Source organism: Lichenostomus cassidix, chromosome 27 (genome assembly GCF_008360975.1).
Source record: "Lichenostomus cassidix isolate B80296 chromosome 27, HeHo_3.0, whole genome shotgun sequence".
Taxonomy (NCBI): domain Eukaryota; kingdom Metazoa; phylum Chordata; class Aves; order Passeriformes; family Meliphagidae; genus Lichenostomus; species Lichenostomus cassidix.
In genome coordinates, this window is record NC_139507.1 from 5,551,260 (window position 1) to 5,567,958 (window position 16,699).

The following is a 16,699-nucleotide window of genomic DNA, read 5'->3' on the forward strand; positions in this document are numbered from 1 at the left end:
GCTTGGCCTTCACACCTCCACTTGTCCCCCCTGGCAGCACGAAGGGCTTGGAGTTTCACCGGAATACTGGGAATACTGGGAGCACTGGGAGCGCTGAGCTCACTTCGCCTGTGTCCACCCTGCCGCCGGGATTGAAGGCTCATCGGGATACTGGGAATACTGGGAATACTGGGAGCACTGGGAGCGCTCCGCTCGTCCCTCCTGCCGTTGCGCTGCGGGCTTGGAGTCTGGTTGGAATTCCGGGAATTCTGGGAGCGCTGGGAGCGCTGGGAGCGCTGGGCTCAACCCTCACACCTCCGCCGCGCCGAGGGTCTGGGAATGCTGGGAATACTGGGAATACTGGGAATACTGGGAGCACTGGGAGCGCCCAGTCTGTCCCCACCGCCGCTCTGCTGAGGGCTTGAAGGCTCAGCGAGATACTGGGAATACTGGGAATACTGGGAGCACTGGGAACACGCCGCTTGTCCCTCCTGCCACTGTGCTGCCCACTTAGAGGCTCAGCGGAACACTGGGAATACTGGGAATACTGGGAACACTGGGGGAACTGGGAACACTGGGAATACTGGGAACACTGGGAACACTGGGGGAACTGGGAATACTGGGAGAACTGGGAGCACCCCATTGTCTCCCCCCCCTCCACACCGAGGGTCTGCAGGCTCAGCGGGTTACTGGGAATACTGGGAGCACTGGGAGAGCCCACGTCGGGTCTGGAGCTCCCACTAAGGCATTCCTTGATTTTCCTTGAGGGGAAAAAACCTCAAATCCATGCAATTTAGCCATGAAATAACGGGGCGGGGAGGACACTCGACACGTCACCCCCCCTTTGTGCCACGGGAGGTTTTTTCCCTGCAATTAAATTTAAATATTAAACAAAGCTCGGCAGAGGAGGGGCGGGGGTGTCACATCTGTGCCCAAGGGTGTCGCAGCGCTGTCCCCAGCGCTGTCCCCAGCCCCAAATCCGTTCTCCAGCCCCGAATCCACTCTCCAGCCCTGTATCCATGCATCCGAGACACGTTGCAGGCGAAGTCTCCTCCAATCCTGCCCCGGCGACTCGAAAAGCCCTGGCCAGGCTCCAGCCTGAAGATGTGTCTTTAATTTTTGCAGCATGACAGAAAAGAAAAGAATGTCATCGGCTTGGGTGTTTTTTTTCATTTTTTTTCCTTTTCTTTTTTTTTTTTTTATGTATATATGGAGAGGGAGGGGAATGAAAAAAAAAAAAAGGGGGGGAAGGACTGGATGATGCCACCTCATCAACCCCCGGCCGCCCGGCCCAGGAATGCGGGACAAGGGGTTGGGGGCTGGGAAAAGGGAAGAATTCCCACTTCGGATTAAAAAAAATAAAAAAAAATATAATAAAGACCAAGAAGAATATATTAAAAAAAAAAAAAAAGGCTGGAAAAGTCATTAGGATCCCTGGAAGCAGAACGGGGGACACCAGGCCTGGAATCCTGCAGGATTTTGGGTGCTCGGGGCGGGGGGAGCCAGCAGGGACCCTCCTGTCGCTGGGGGTGTTGGGGACAGGGGTGTCACACTCTGTCCCCCCTCAGCTTTTGGGGGAATCCCAGAGCCTTTCCCGCACGCTCCAGACTGGTTTTTACTGGTGCAAACTGGGCGCGCACCCAGCAGGGTGGGGATGGAGGCAGCCCCCCAAAAACCCTGCGGGTCACCCCGAAACCTTGAGGGACACCCCAAAAACTGCCACATCGCCCCAAAAAATCAGCGGGTGCCCCAAAGAGTTGGGGGAAGCCCAAAAACAGCTTGGGTGCCCCAAAAGTTTCTAGGCGCCCCAAAAAGTGTGTGCGAACCCCAAAACCCCTCCGGCCACCTCCAGGCCAGGGGTTGCCCCGAGGATGGGGGACGAGGATGAGGGGGGGAAGCCTCCCTACCCTTTTTGGGTAGGAGCAGCAGAAAAAGGGGGTTTGGGGTATTTTTGGGGTGTTTTCTGGGGGGAGGACGCGGGGTGTGTTTGCCGAGGAGCTGCAGCAGACAGCAGCATCTGGAGCGAGTTAGCTCCCCGCGGCAGCCCTGCCACATGGATCCCATTAATTCCCTTTTCTCTGCTCCCCCCGCTTCCCTCGGCAGCCCCGGGAGCTGCTCCCGGGCCCTGGGTCCCCCCACCGCCCACCCCGCACCCCGCCGGAGCTGTCCCCCCGCTCGGCGACCTCCCCGCGACGGCGAGGGTGACACCGCCGGGGGGTGACACGCAGGTGTTTGACCCCACCTATGTCCCCAAGGCAGCGCGGTGTCCCCCGAACCCACCGCGCCACCCCCTCTGGGGGGGTTCCCCGCTCGGACCGACCCCCCCCCACACTTGTCACCCCCGAGCGGGGACGCGGTGGGCGCCGCCGTGCCTCAGTTTCCCCCCGCGGCCGCAGCGCGGCACCGCCCCGGCTATTCCTGGTGGCCCTGGGCGCCCTCAATTGCGGCGGCAGGGCAGAACCCCGTAATCACGGCCGCGACTCCCCGGCTATTTCCAGGGAAAATTGCTTAAATTGGCCTCCGCCATGCCAACGCCGCGCCGCCCTCGGCGGGGGCACCGCCAGCCCGGGGGGGCTGCGGCCGGGTGGTCGTGTGGCCGGTGGGACCCCCGGGGTGGGGAGGGGATCGTCCTGCTCGGGGGGTCTCTGCAGCTGGGATGGGAAGGGGGCTGGGACCGCCGGGGGGCTTCTTTCCCACTCTGCACCCCAAAATTGTGGGCTGGGGGTCACCCCGCCATCTGCACCCCCACGTCCAGGGCTGGGACACCCCTGGGGGGCTCATCCCCCAAATCTAGGGCTGGGACACTCCTGGGGGGCTTGTCCCCCCATCTGCACCTCCACATCCAGGGTTTGATCCCTTCTCGGGGGGCTTTCCCCCCCGAACCCCCACATTCACCCCACGTTTAGGGTTTGGTCCTTCCCGGGGGTCTCCTCCCCATCTGTCCCCCAGTTCCCGGCTGGGTCTCTCCTGGGGGGCTCATCCTCCCCACAAACACCCAGAGCTGGGTCTCTCCTGGGGGGCTCATCGCCCCTCTGCACCCCTCACCCCAGGATTAGTTCTGGGGCAGAGCTGGGGGTTTTTGGGGGTTTTTTGGGGGTCTGGGGGCTCTGGGGGGAGGCAGGGAGCAGCCGCCCAGCCCAGGCCCCACCGTCTGGGCTCGCAGAGCCGCTGTGGAAACTCTGAGGGACGAGCTCAGGTCCACGACGAACATTTTCCGTTCCCGATTCCCTTTTTATTCCTCTTTTTCTTGTTTTTTTTTTTTTTTCCTTCTTCTCCTCTTCAGTTTCATTGAAGAATTTGCTGCCCCAACCCCCCCTTCCTGAGCCCCCCGGCAGCCCAGGCAGGGGGCGATGATCCCAAACCCCCCAACCCCATCCCGGCCGGAGTGTGGGGCTGGGGGGGATGTGGGGTCACCCTGAGCACCCCGCAGCCCCCCGGGGAGGGAATTCCTCATCGCTGAACCCCCAGGAAAAGCATCTCCGGGATCTGCCGGGCTGATTGCTTGTGGGGACGGGGAGGGGAATGGGGACAGGAATGGGGACAGCGATGGGGACAGGATGGGGACAGGGATGGGGAAAGGATGGGGTTGAGGTGAGACGGGGATGGGGACGGGAATGGGGACGGGAATGGGGACAGGATGGGGACAGAATGGGGACAGGATGGGGACAGGATGGGGACAGGGATGGGGACAGCGATGGGGACAGGGATGGGGTTGAGGTAAGACGGGGATAGGGACAGGAATGGGGATGGGAATGGGGACAGGGACAGGGACAGGATGGGGACAGGATGGGGATGGGGATGGTTTGGGGACGGGGACGGTGACAAGATGGGCACCGGCATGGGGCTGGGGACAGGTTGGGGCTGGGGACAGGAGCGGGAGGGGGCCGGGATGGGAACTCAGCTCTCCCGCGCTGCCGGCGGCTCCGGGGCCTGGCTGGGAGCTCTCCCGGTGACCTCATCGGCCGTGGCTGGAGCGGCGCCCGCAGCCTGGCGGGGACGGTGGCTCCGGTGCCACGTGGCCGAGCCGTGGGGCTGCCAGCACCAGCCTCGCACCCTCCGCCACCCCCATGGCCACCCGCGGGGGGCACGGGGGATCCCGGGGGTCCCCTGAGGGGGGCTGCGCCCCAAAATCCTGCTGCAAGGGGCTGAAAACCCCGAGAGCCCCGCAGGAGGGAGGGGGTGAAGGTTTGGTGGCTTTGGGGGATTTGGACACTTTTGGTGTCCCCTGGATCCCAAAGAGCTCAACTGGCACCATTTTGTCCACCAAAAGCCACCGGCTGAGGAGGGGTCTCGGGCATTTTGGGGGCTCTAGGATTGGGGTTGGGGTGTTTGGGGTGGTGGGAGGAGTCGTTGGGGTCCTCAGGCGGTTTGGGTGCTCAGGTTGGTGCTTGGGGTTGGTGGTTTGGGGTGTTCAGGTTTGTGGAGCTGTTTGGGTTGGGAGTTTTTGGGTCGGTGGGGTGGAACCCCAGGTTGGGTTCCATAGGTTGGGCTGTTTGGGTTACTGGGGTTTTGAGTTGGGTCGGTGGTTTGGTGGTTGGGGTTGGTTGGGGTATTTGGGTGGTTTGGGTCCATGGGGTTCACAGGCTGGGGTATTTGGGTGGTTTGGGTTCAGGCTTTGGGATATTTGGGTGGTTTGGGTTCAGGGTTTGGGATATTTGGGTGGTTTGGGTTCAGGCTTTGGGATATTTGGGTGGTTTGGGTTCAGGGTTTGGGATATTTGGGTGGCTCTGTCCCCCTGGCTGGGGCGCTATGGGGTCTGCAGCCAGCTGTGGGGCAGGATTCCCGCACCCCAAAGGCAGAGCAGGGATCAGGGCCGCTGCCCCCCCGAGCCCCCCCGGCCCAGCCAGGGTCCCTCCAGCTGGAGCTCAGCCCAGCAGCAGCAGCGATGCTCCAGCTCTTCCTCCTCCTCCTCCTCCTCCTCAGCCCCACGTCAGCAGCTCCCCCAGTTCATCCCAGTTCCCTGCCAGGGCATGGATGGGATCGGCACAGCCCAGGGGGGGTTAACTCTTCCCTCCCAGCCTGGCGATGTCCCCCCATCCCTCCCGCGCCCCCCCAGCCCCACGGAATCCCCCAGACTGACGGGGATCCCCCTGGCGCCACCCTTATCCCCGCAGAGTCCCCTTTCCTGGGGGGATGTCCCCATTCCTGCGGTGTCCCCCATTCCTGCCGTGTCCCCCCATGGAGTCCTCATTCCTGATGGGGTCCCCTCTTCCCTTCCATGTCCCCCCCGTTCCCACCGCATTCCCCCCATCCCCACAATGTCCCCCCCATCCCCGCCACGTCCCTCTGGCAGCCTCATTCGGCCGTCGTGGAAATCGAGCGGGGGGAGGACTGGGAGGGGGGAAGGGGCGTGGCGTGTCATGGTGGGCGTGGCCAGCGCGGGAGGGGGCGTGGCCACCCAACAAAAGGTTTTCAAAGGGACGAAATTGGGGCAAAGCCAAAAGACTTTAAAAGTTTTCCCCCTCCCTCTCCCCCCCAAAAAAAACCAACTCCACCCACCGCGCTCCTCCCTGGCCCTGCACACGTGTGAGGGGAAACTGAGGCACGGCGGGGCCGTGGGGGGCGCACGGTGTCCCCATGTCACGGGCGGTGCGGGGACACCCCCGCCGAGCCCAGGAGAGGCCAAGGGGGGAGCAAGGGGGGCTCCCCATTCCGCGGGCTCCCCACGATTCCCCCGGAGCGGCAGTGTCCCCGCGCGGCGACAGGGACGCTGGCAGTGCCCGGCGCATTCCTGGGCCGCTGCCTCCTCCCCCGGCTGCTGGCGGCACCCCCAGGCCGGCATTCGGAGGCGCAGGCGATGCCCTTGGCTCCCTCCCCAGCCCTGACACGTCCCCGGCACAACCTCCACGTCGGCAGGGGAGAGGCCAGGGGGCTGAGCCGGCCGGGGGGCTGGGGGGCTGGGGGAGCTGGGGAGCCCCCCCTGTGCCGGGCAGAGCCCCACCCTGCTCACCCGGGGGGCTCAGCGCAGGGACCACCGGGCAGAGCCCCGAGGGGCTGGCAGGGCACCGGCAGGGCTGGGGACAGTGCCACTGGCAAGGTTGCGGTGCCACGCTGGGCCATGGGCAGGGCTGGGGACACTGCCACCGGCGGGGCTGGGATGTGCCACGCTGTGCCACAGGAAGGGCTGGGCCGCGGGCAGGGCTGGGGACACTGCCGTGGGAAGAGACGGCGACATTGTGCCATGGGAAGGGACGGCGACACTGTGCTGTGGGACGGAACTGGGACATGCCACACCGTGCCGGGGTCAGGGCCACAGGCAGGGCCGGGATGTGCCACTGGCAGCCCTTGGGGACACGCCAGGGGTGGCACTGGGGGGCTGCACCCCCAGGGTGTCACAGCCAGACCCCCCCGCGCCCAGGCCGTGTCCTGCCCCGGCAGGCCTGGACACACGGGGCTGTGCCTTGGGGACACGCTGGGTGACACCCCGAGGGCTGCAGGACACCAGCGACACCGGTGGCACCCGCGGGCTCAGGGGGGGCAGTGCTGCTCCACAGGAGCTTGGCAGGAGCGAAGCGGGTTGTGGTGAAACCACGGGTGGCTTTTAGGGACTGATGGTGCCACGCTGTGAACTGTCCCTTGGCAGTGGCACTGTCCCCCGTGCCAGCTGCCTGTCCCTTCTGTCATGTAACCTGTCATCCATCCACCCACCCATCTGACTAATTCACACCCCTTTTATTTATTTATCCATCCCTCCATCCCTCTGCCCCTCCATCCCTTCTCCACCCCACGCAGACCCGGGTGGAGCCCCGCGGGTGTAACCCCTGCGTGGGCAAAGGTGTGTCCCGCGTGTGCAACCCCCGCGTGTGCGGCCACCGTGTCACACGCGTGGGCTCAGGGACAAACCCCCAGGGACAAACCCCCAGGGACAAGCCCCCAGGGACAAACCCCCAGGGACCACCCGCCGCCCCACCCGCTGCCGCCATGGCCGCGGTGGCACCCGGAGCCCGTTCCCGGTGACAATCCCCTCGCCGTTCCCGTTCCCGGTCCCGGTCCCGGTCCCGGTGCGAGGCCGCTGTCCCGCAGCGGGTGCCGGGTGGCCGCACCGCCGGCGCTGTCCGGCTGCAGCCCCGCGGCCGGGAGCCAAATTCCTCCGCCTCCGCAGGAAGCCGTCGGCGCTGGCGGCGCAGCGGGGCCGGGCCGGGCCGGAGGGATGCCGGAGCGGGAGAGGGCTGGAGGAGAGAAAGCAGGTCAGCCCCGAGCCGCCAGCGTCACCCTGGCAGCGGCAGCGGCTGCTCCTTCGAGGAAGCAGGGCGAGGATCCGGCCCCGTGACGTCCCTCCGGCACGGCCTGGCCGAGGCGCGCTCGCTCGAGGAACCTGCGCGGCCCCAGGGAGCCCCGGACGGGAGGGTTTGCTCCCCACAGCCTGAGCTGGGGACAGGGGGGTGTCCCGACCGGGGGTGGCTCGGCCGGCGCTGTCCCGGCAGCCTCAAGAGAGGGATGGGAATGTTCAGGTCAGGCGGTGTCGGCTGTGTCCCTGTCATTTCCATCCCCGGGTGACGATCCCATCCCGGGGTCCTGCTCCCACATCTGGGCATCGATCCCATCCCCAGGTGCCGCTGCCACCCCCAGACGCTGCTGCCACAGCCCTGTTGTCCCTGCGAGCCCAGGTGATGTCCCCAACCACGGCTACAGCTCCATCTCCAGGCACTGAGCTCACCCCGAGCCGTGCTGCCCTTCCTGGGTGCTGCTCCCGCCCTCGGTCCCGATCCCACCCCTGGACAGCCGGAATTCCTCTGCCATCCCCAAACCCTTCCCCCCGCGCTGTCCCCCTCCCCGCGGTGGGAATCGGGGGGTCCCTGCCCTTCTCCCGCGCTCCCTCCCTCCTCCCGGCGCTGCTCAAACACAAACATGGCTCAGTGGAAAATGTGACCGGCCGATAACTGGGGCCGGGCCGGGGCCAACTGGAACAGCACGGGTTTGGCTGCGGCCCCGGCTGAGCGCGGGGCGGGTGGGGGACAGGGGGACCCGGCGGGGGGGACAGCTCGGGACTCCCTCACACCTCGCTCCCTCCCGCCTCCGGCACCCGGCCTGGCCACAGCCACGGGACACAGGGGAGGAGGGGACACGCGGTGACAGCGGTGACAGCTGGCCTTGGCCCAGCTCTGCCCTGCTGCGGGGTGGAGACCCCCGGGGTGGTGGCAGGATGGAGATGGCCTGGGATGGTGCCAAGCGGAGGGGATGAGACGCCGAGGGATGGTGGCACTTGGGCACCACAGGGATGCCCAGGGAAGGTGGCACACGGACAGGAGATGTCCGTGGGTGATGCTGGGCGGGCAGGATGGAGACGCCCAGGAGTGGCGCTGGATGGGGAGGCTGGTGGCAGCCTGGGATGGTGACAGATGGGGACAGTTAAGATGCTCAGGGATGGCGACATGTGGGCAGGACAGAGACGCCCTGGGAGAATGGAGACTCCCGGGAATTGTCCTGGATGGGGGATGGAGATGCTTGGGGTGGTGACACACGGGCAGGACAGAGACACCCGGCAGTGGTGGCAGGTGGAGGTGCCCAGGGCTGGTGCCCCACAGGGAGGACAGAGCACCAGGACGGTGCTGCCGGCAAGGACGGAGGTGCCAGATGGGCAGCGTGCAGATGCCCGGTGCCCGAGCCAGGTGGGGAGGATGCAGGTGCCCGGGGCCGCTGCCAGGAGGGCACCGGGAGGTGCAGCCCCGGCCCCGCAGCCGGAGGTGTGTGGGCCGGGAGCAGCCGCGGCCGAGGAGCCCGTTTGTTTCTCATTAGCGGCTCTTGGCAGGAGCTGTGGAAAAAATAGCTTCAAACAGGGAGCTGGAAGGGAAAACGCTGGCCGAGGGAGGGGAGAGGGGCCGCGGTGGGGAAGGGGGGCACGGGGCCAGGCGGGGGCGGGGAGGGAGGACGGTGGCCTGGATGGGGTGTGGGGATGGGGACGGGGGGACACATGGGGTCCCCTGTGCAGCGTCACGGTGCGCGGGGATGGTGCGGGGATTTCGGTCATGTGTGTGCTGTGCACGCTTGGACACGCGTGTGTGCACAGGGCGGCGAGCACAGCGTGGGGGCACAGCGCACTGCCCGGGCGGGGAGGGGACAGGGACACATCCAGCCGCACAGGAGGGGACAGGGACAGGGACACCCAGCCGGGCACATCCAGCCTCACAGGAGGGGACAGGGACACCCGGCCGGACACCTCCAGCAGCACAGGAGGGGACAGGGACACCCGGCCGGACACCTCCAGCAGCACAGGAGGGGACAGGGACACCGGGCAGGACACCTCCACCCGCACGGGGCATCCCGGCCTCCGCCCTCCCAGGGAAACTGAGGCACACCGGCAGTGCCTGCGGAGCCCTGGTCCCGCCCCGCCGCGGGGCTCCCGCCGCAGCCACCGCCGGTTCTCACGATTTTGGGGTGCCCCGTCACCGCCACTTACGCAACCGCGTGTCTGCGAGCGCCGGCAGCGCGGCCGAGGCAGCCCGGGGCGGGCGGGGGCAGCGCGGGGTCCTCCCTGCCCCGAGGGTTTAGCGGTGACAGCGGCGCGTCCCACCCCGGCGCGACTGTGCCCGGGTGGCACCGGTGCCCGGCTGCCCCGCCTGTCCCCTCCCACGACACCGCCCTAGCCTGGGAAACGGGGCGGCGGCGAGACGGGGTCACTTGGGGACACGGCTGGGGATGGCGCTTGTCCCCGCGGCGGGGCTGGTGGCACCGTGGCAGCCTTGGCAGCGGGCGCGGGGTTGGCACGGCCGTCCCTGCAGGCACAGGGTCCGTGTGCCAGGGCATGATGTGCGCGTGTCTGTGTGTGTCCCTGCGTGTCCCTGCGTGTCCCTGCGTGTCCGTGTGTGTGTCCATATGTGTCCGTGTGTGTGTTCACGAGTGTGTCCTTGCCTGTCCAGCTGTGTCCAGCTGTGTCCATCCCCCTTCCCGTGCCCACCCGCTTGGGCCACCAGCACCCCCCTGGCGTCACGGACATTTCTGCCCCAACCCGGCAGCAGAGATCCGGCAAACCCAGTTCAGCCAGGACAGAGCGGGGGCTCGCCTGGTTCAGGGGGGGCTCTGCCTCACCAGGAGGCCGATTTTGGGGGGTCCTCACCAGTGCACGGGAGGACATGTGGTGGCAAATCCTTCGTTAAGCCCTTGAGCCAATTACGCGGCTGGAGCTGCCTGACCCGTGCGGCCAAGCCGCTGTGCCCCGGGCAGCCCTAAACCCCTTAGGGGGATGATCCTGCTTAGGATCCCCCAGTCCGACCCCCCCGACCCTCCGCGGCTCCAGCCCCCACCCTCCAAACTGTCCCCTTGGCCCCCCACCAGCCTTGTCCCCTCTGCCATCGCCTCCCCCCGCCCTCGGGCCACTCACCGCTTTGTCACCCGCTGCCGCGGGGCTGTGGCACCCCCTGCTCACCCCTGGTTCACTCCGGATCACTCACTGGTTCACCCCTTATCGCCCCCCGGATTAGCCCTGGATCACTGCCCGGATCGCCCCCCGAAACGCCTCCGGATGACCCCCCGGATGGCCCCCCATGTCACCCCCCAGGTCACCCCCCGTGTCACCCCCGCTCAGCGCTGCTCGGGGCTCAGGGCGCTGATGGGATTTGGGCGCTTACGGTGCTGAGCCGGCGGCTCTTCACACCTGCGGGGGGATCCCGCTCCTTCGGCTCCTCGCCCTCCTCTCGGCCCGGCCGCAACGCCCAGCAGGGCCAGCGGTCCCCCGTGCCAGCCCGGGGGTCCCCTGTGCCACCCTGAGCACGCCCTGTGTCACTCCAAGTACCCCTGGTGTCACCCTGAGCACGCCCTGTGTCACCCCAAGTACCCCTGGTGTCACCTTGAGCACGCCCTGTGTCACCCAGGCCATCCTCTCCTCCCCCTCCCGTTTGGGGGCAGCTGCCCTCAGCGAGGCGCCAGCACCCCTTGGCACGGTCCCACCATTAAAAAAAGCCCCCAAAGTGGCCCAAATCACCCCAAACTGCCCCACCGCGGGGTGCTCCGAGCCCCCCCCACCCAGGGCAAGGTCCGCAGTGGGGCAGGGAGGGTGCAAAGGGCGGCGGGTGTGGGGCGCTGGGCGCGGGCAGTGGGGTGTCCCCGGGTCCAGAGTGCGGCTGTGGCGCGGAGGTGACGCGGAGGTGCCGGGGGACACCTGGTTCGTTGGCGGGGGGCCAGGGGGCAATGCCCGGGAGGGTCCCTGGGGATGGGGGCGGCGGGATGGGGACATGGGGACACGGAGAGACCCCGGGAGCTCTGCGGGAGCGGGGACAGGGCTGAGGGTGCAGACCCCGCGGGGTGGCGGGGAGGGGGGACGTGCCAGCCCCTAGCACGCACCTCTCGGTGTCCCCAGGGCCATGTTCTTCATCATGATCATCACCTTCGTAGCCATCAGCATCCTCCTCTTCATCCTCCACCTCCTCCGCAAGCTCTGCCAGGACCCCGTGCCCCCCCCCGCCTACCGCACCCCGCAGGGTCCCCTGCCCGCCCCGCCCTACGGAGACCCCCCGGGCCCCCTGTCGTCCCCGCTGTCCCCGCTGTCCCCGCTGCCCACGCTGCCCAGCCTGCCCAGCGGGGCCATCCCCGTGGGGCTGGAGCCCCCGCCCTACAGCGAGGTGGGTCCCGCCGGCCGGGGATGCTCGGCTGAGCCCGGAGCGCGGGTCGGGGTGGGTGATGGGATATGGGGAGCTGAAGTTGATGGGGTGATGGGATGTGGGGTGCGGGGTGCTGGGGCTGTGGAGTGATGGGGTTCCGGGGTGCTGGGCTGCCTTGTCCCCAAAGAGGGACACCCTCCTTCCCTGGGGAACCCCTGGGGATAACCCATGTCCCCCTCACTGACCCCCCTTCGCCCTCAGGTGACAGCGAAGCCCTTCCTGTACCCCCTGCCCCAGGGGCCGTGCCCCGAATGTGGCCACGACCCCAGAGCTCAGCCCCCCTGCGCCACCCGGACCTAGAGGTGACCCCCGCCAAGGACAGCTGGTGACAACACCCCCCTTCGCTGAGGGGGACATGGACGCCCTCACCCCCCCACCATCCCACTGGGAATTCCCCTATTTATTATATTTAAAAGTGTAAAAGAACTCCGGGCTGTGCTGGTTTGGGGTCTGGGGAGGCTCAGGGAGGACAGAGCGGGAAGGAGAGAAGTTTAAGGGCGATTCTGCACCCCACATTGACCCCCAGCTGTAGGGTCACCTGTACCCTTCACTGTCCCCATCCCCATCCCAGCCTCCATCCTCATCCCATCCCTCTCTCCATTCCAGTCCCATCCCAACCCTGTCCCCATCCCATCCCATTCCTATCCCATTCCCATCTCCATCCCATCCCATCCCATCCCATCCCATCCCATCCCATCCCATCCCATCCCATTCCTATCCCATCCCATCCCATCCCATTCCATCCCCAAACACAGCGGCAGGCTGGTGGGACATCGACATGGGTTTATTGAGCTGAGAGCAGCTCCCATCCCGGGGCCATCCCCGAGGACAAGTGTCCCCCAGGACAGGTGTCCCCAGGCCCGCTGTCCCCTCACGCCGTGTGCCGGCCCTGGCGCCGCTTGATTTTCCTCTTGAGGAGCAGCAGGTCCACGTAGAGCAGGCGGCCCAGGATGGCCGAGGCGCAGAGCAGCCCCCCGTGCAGAGCCCCCGCCAGCCCGCAGGAGAACACGTCCTGCCCTGGGGACAGCCACCGTGGCACAGGGACACCCCCGGGCAGCGCACAGCCCCCCCCAGGGCGGAACAGAGCCACCGCCACGGGGGACACAGCCACGGGGGGACACCCCCGACAGCAGGGAGCCCCGGGGGACACCACCCACAGCCTGGGGCTGGTCACGGGGACGGCAGGACACGGCGACACGGGGACACATCCCCTCACCTGTCAGGTAGAGGTTCTTGACGGGCGTGTCGGGTCTCAGGGCTGCCACCACGGCGGGGCTGAAGCGGCGCAGGTCGTGCTCGGTGCCGTACATCTCCCCCCGCGCCGCCCCCAGGTAGTGCTGGTTGGTGAGAGGGGTCGCCGCCTCCACGAACTCCACCTGCGCAGGAAGGGGGTCGCGGCGTGTCGGGGGACACGGGGGACACTGATGGACCCCCTGGGGCACCCCGCCCCGTCCCGTGGGGCACCTTGTCGCGCAGGTGCGGGAAGCGGAGCAGAGCCCTGTCCAGCAGCCGCTGGGCGATGTCCATCTTGTACTGCTGGTACTCGGGGCCGCGGTGGCGCGGGCGACTCCCGGCCCACTCCTCGAACCACTCGTACCGCGCCATGGTCAGGATGGTCATGCAGGACTTGCCTGCGGGGCGGGGACAGCTGGTGACACCCGGTGGCGGTGGCGGTGGCAGTGTCCACCCCGTGACGGTGGGATTGGGGACCCTCTGAGCTGGGGGGACACGCGGGTCACCCGGAGGGTACCTGGGTGCCGCTGCTCGTACGTGGGGTCCTTGGCGGCGGGGAAGGTGATGAAAAACATCGCCAGGTTCTCGGGGACGTCGTCGCGGCTCAGGGCAGCGTACTGGGTCATCCTGCAGGAAAACAGGGCTGTGGTGTCCCCACCGTGTCCCCCACACCCGCCGCCACCCCCCGTGCTGCCGGGACCCCTCACATGGCGTCCAGGTCGTTGTGGGGGTAGATCCAGAAGTTGGTGGGGGGCAGGCCGAGCTCGGCCGCGCTGCCCCGCAGCCCCACGAACACCAGGAAGGAGCCCATGCTGGGCCGGACCATGGCCAGGCGGGAGCGGACACCTGCGGGGACACGGCGGTGACACCCGGCCCTGCCGGCGCAGGGGACACGGCGGTGACACCGGGCCCTGTCGGCGCAGGGGACACGGCGGTGACACCGGGCCCTGTCGGCGCAGGGGACACGGCGGTGACACCCGGCCCTGCGGCGCAGAGCACACAGCGGTATCGGTAACGAGGGGGATGTGGCTATGCTGGGGACACTGAGGACACGAGGGTCGCAGCGCCACGTTACCGGGGTGGCTGCGCACGTGGGGCGGCAGCAGCTTCCCGAAGGTGTTGAAGACCCCCGCGTCCGAGATGACGAGCGGCGCGCGGATCTCCAGCTCCTCCTCGCCGGGCCCGACCCGCACCGCCACCCCTGGGGACCGCGGACAGCCCGTCAGGGGACTCACGGCGCTGTCACCGCGTCCCCATCGCTCGGGGGGTCCCGGCGCTCACCCAGGGCGGTGCCGGCGGCGCTGACGAGCACGCGCGTGACGGGGGCGCGCACGAGCACGGCTCCCCCCGCGCGCTCGATGACGGGCACGGCGTGGAAAGCGACCTCGCTCGCCCCACCGCGCGGGTACCAAGCGCCGCGCTGGTAGTGGTGAACCATCAGCGCGTTCACCAGGAAGCTCGAGTCGCTCGGGCTCGTGCCTGCGGGGACAGCGCGACACGGGCACGGCTGGCGCCCGCTGCGGGGCGGAACAGCCCTGCCGTGTCGGGACATGGGGCTCCTCGTCACGATATAGCGCTCCCTTATCGCGGCACAGCCCTCCCCTCTCACCGTGGTCCCCTCCGCTGTCACAGCACATCCTCCTACTATCACGACACAGCCCTTCCCCAGGGTAACCTGGCCCTCCTGTATCACGACACAGCCCTTCCCACGACGATACAGCCCCTCATCCCAACACAGCCCTGCTCATATCGTGATGGTACCACCGCCTATCGTGACACAACCTCCACCACCGCAGTCCAGCCCTCCTCCTCCACCATGGTGACCTTCGTGTCGCAACAGCGAGGGGAAACAGCCTCTCCCTATCGCGACAGCCCCTCCCTATCGCGACGGCCCCTGACCGTAGAAGAGGTAGCCGAGCAGGGCACGCAGGTCAGGGTCGGAGGTGAGCTTGGCCACGGCCTGGCTGTGGCTGGTGGCCCCCATGCGGAACACGGGGGACAGGCGGGGCAGGAGGCCCGAGCGGAGCAGGAGGGTGACAAGCCAGCGCGGGGACAGCTTCAGCACGGCCAGCAGCGCCACGTGCCGCGAGGCCACCTGCAGGACACCCACGGTGTCACTGTCACCACCCACACCAGCGTGGGGACAGCTTGAGCACAGCCAGCAGCACCACGTGCCGTGAGGCCACCTGTGTGACATCACCATGTGCCACCAGCAACACCGCCCCGCCTGGCCACCACCATGTCCTCACTGCCGTGACCCCAGGGCCACCTGTGGCTCAGCACCTGTCCCCCAATATCCACGTCCTCATTATCCCCAGACCTTGGCCCTTCCATGCCCATCACCCCCACACCCCACGCTGACCCCTCCTTGGGGACACGCCACGCCCTAGATGACCCTCGATCTTCACCTTGGTGAGCTTCATGAACTCCCTGATGGCCTCCTTCTCGGCAGGGAACTGCTCCTCCAGCGCGGTGACAAAGGCCACCTTGCCGGAGCGCAGCTGGTAGCGCTGGGGTCCCAAGGTCACCTCGTCATAGGGGTCGGGCAGGCGGTGCCAGCAGAGCTGCCCGTCCGTCAGCTGGTCCAGGGCCACCCGCAGGAGGCTCCCCTCGTGCAGCTGCCCCACGTAGTGGATGCCTGCGGGACGGGGACAGGGGACACGGCGGGGGGACACCGGGGACATCGTATGGACACACCGCGGGAGCAGCCGGGGAGGGCAGGTGTGGCTTTGTCTGGTGTGGGTCACACTGAGGGGACAGGATGGGACCTTGGCATGGCAGGGACATGGCAGGGACACAGTATGGACATTGCAGGGACACGGTGTGGACATGGCAGGGACACATGGACAAGACACGGACATGGCACACATGCACTGCAGGGCTGGCAGCAGAGTCACAGTGACAGGGGGGACAGGGGGGTGACAGGGAGTGGCAGGGGGGGTCAGGGTGTCCTTACCCACGTCAAACTCGATGCCGTGCTGCTGGAAGGTGTGGCAGCACCCCCCGGCCTGGTCGTGCTGCTCCAGCACCAGCACCCTCCGGCCAGCCTTGGCCAGGGTGGCAGCCACCGCCAGGCCCCCCACGCCACTGCCGATGACCACGGCGTCCAGCTGCTCCGGAACACGCTGGGCAGTGAACCCTGCAGCCGTGTGCGACAGTGACCACCAGGGGGGACAGAGCTCGGTGTTCCCAGCATTGCACAGGACAAACGGACACACGGACACACGATGGACACTCACCCCTCTTCAGAACCCTGTCCCGGGCACGTTGGTCAGTCACCAGCGGCCGCGGTGGCTCCAGGGGTGGCCCTGCGAAGGGGTTGCCAGACGGAGCCAGGTGCCGATGGGCCACCCGGCCCAGGGCCAGCAGGGCCAGGGCCGGCTCAGAAGCACGGACACGGACACGGACACTGCACGGACACTGCACGGACAGGCACGGACACTGCACGGACACGGGACACGGCACAGCCCGGCGTGTGCAGCCGCAGCCCTTATAGCCACGGCGGCTTAGGGGATTATGGGGAAGTCAATATAGTGGCTTTAGAGACACCGCGGCTTAAAGACACAGAGCTCCCGGAAACGGCTCGGCACGGCACGGCACGGCACGGCACGGCACGGCACGGCACGGGCAAAACACTGCACGGACATGGAAGCACATGGACATGGAACCACACGGACACAGCTCTGCACGGACACCGCCTGGACACTGCACTGCACGGACATGGAACCACATGGACACAGCTCTGCACGGACACTGCACTGCACGGACACAGCTCTGCACGGACACAGCTCTGCACGGACACAGCTCTGCACGGACACTGCACCCTATGGCACCCTATGGCACCCTGTGGCACCCTGTGGCATCCTATGGCACCCTGTGGCACCCTGTGGCAC

General features: G+C 67.2%; 3 protein-coding genes across 3 annotated transcripts; 1 reads left to right on the forward strand and 2 right to left on the reverse strand.

Moving 5' to 3' along the window:
• Positions 1-6,859: 6,859 nt before the first annotated feature.
• On the reverse strand, positions 6,860-9,913 carry LOC146426777 (uncharacterized). Its single transcript, XM_085083327.1, has 3 exons — positions 9,875-9,913; positions 9,377-9,559; positions 6,860-8,731 (listed from the first exon to the last, which is right to left on the reverse strand). Exons 1-3 carry the CDS (start codon positions 9,911-9,913, stop codon positions 7,973-7,975), a joined length of 981 nt encoding a protein of 326 aa, XP_084939453.1. The 3' UTR covers positions 6,860-7,972.
• Positions 9,914-10,843: 930 nt separating this feature from the next.
• LOC146426778 (uncharacterized) lies at positions 10,844-11,999 on the forward strand. The gene is made up of 3 exons (XM_085083290.1): positions 10,844-11,077; positions 11,273-11,534; positions 11,775-11,999. The coding sequence occupies exons 2-3, from the start codon at positions 11,277-11,279 to the stop codon at positions 11,871-11,873; spliced, it is 357 nt and encodes a 118-aa protein (XP_084939416.1). The 5' UTR covers positions 10,844-11,077; positions 11,273-11,276; the 3' UTR covers positions 11,874-11,999.
• A 342-nt stretch (positions 12,000-12,341) lies between these two features.
• On the reverse strand, positions 12,342-16,528 carry LOC146426779 (all-trans-retinol 13,14-reductase-like). Its single transcript, XM_085083328.1, has 12 exons — positions 16,484-16,528; positions 16,046-16,226; positions 15,763-15,945; positions 15,215-15,444; positions 14,706-14,901; positions 14,088-14,285; positions 13,882-14,007; positions 13,514-13,652; positions 13,324-13,433; positions 13,038-13,204; positions 12,790-12,949; positions 12,342-12,590 (listed from the first exon to the last, which is right to left on the reverse strand). The coding sequence occupies exons 1-12, from the start codon at positions 16,526-16,528 to the stop codon at positions 12,445-12,447; spliced, it is 1,881 nt and encodes a 626-aa protein (XP_084939454.1). The 3' UTR covers positions 12,342-12,444.
• Between the last annotated feature and the right edge of the window lie 171 nt (positions 16,529-16,699).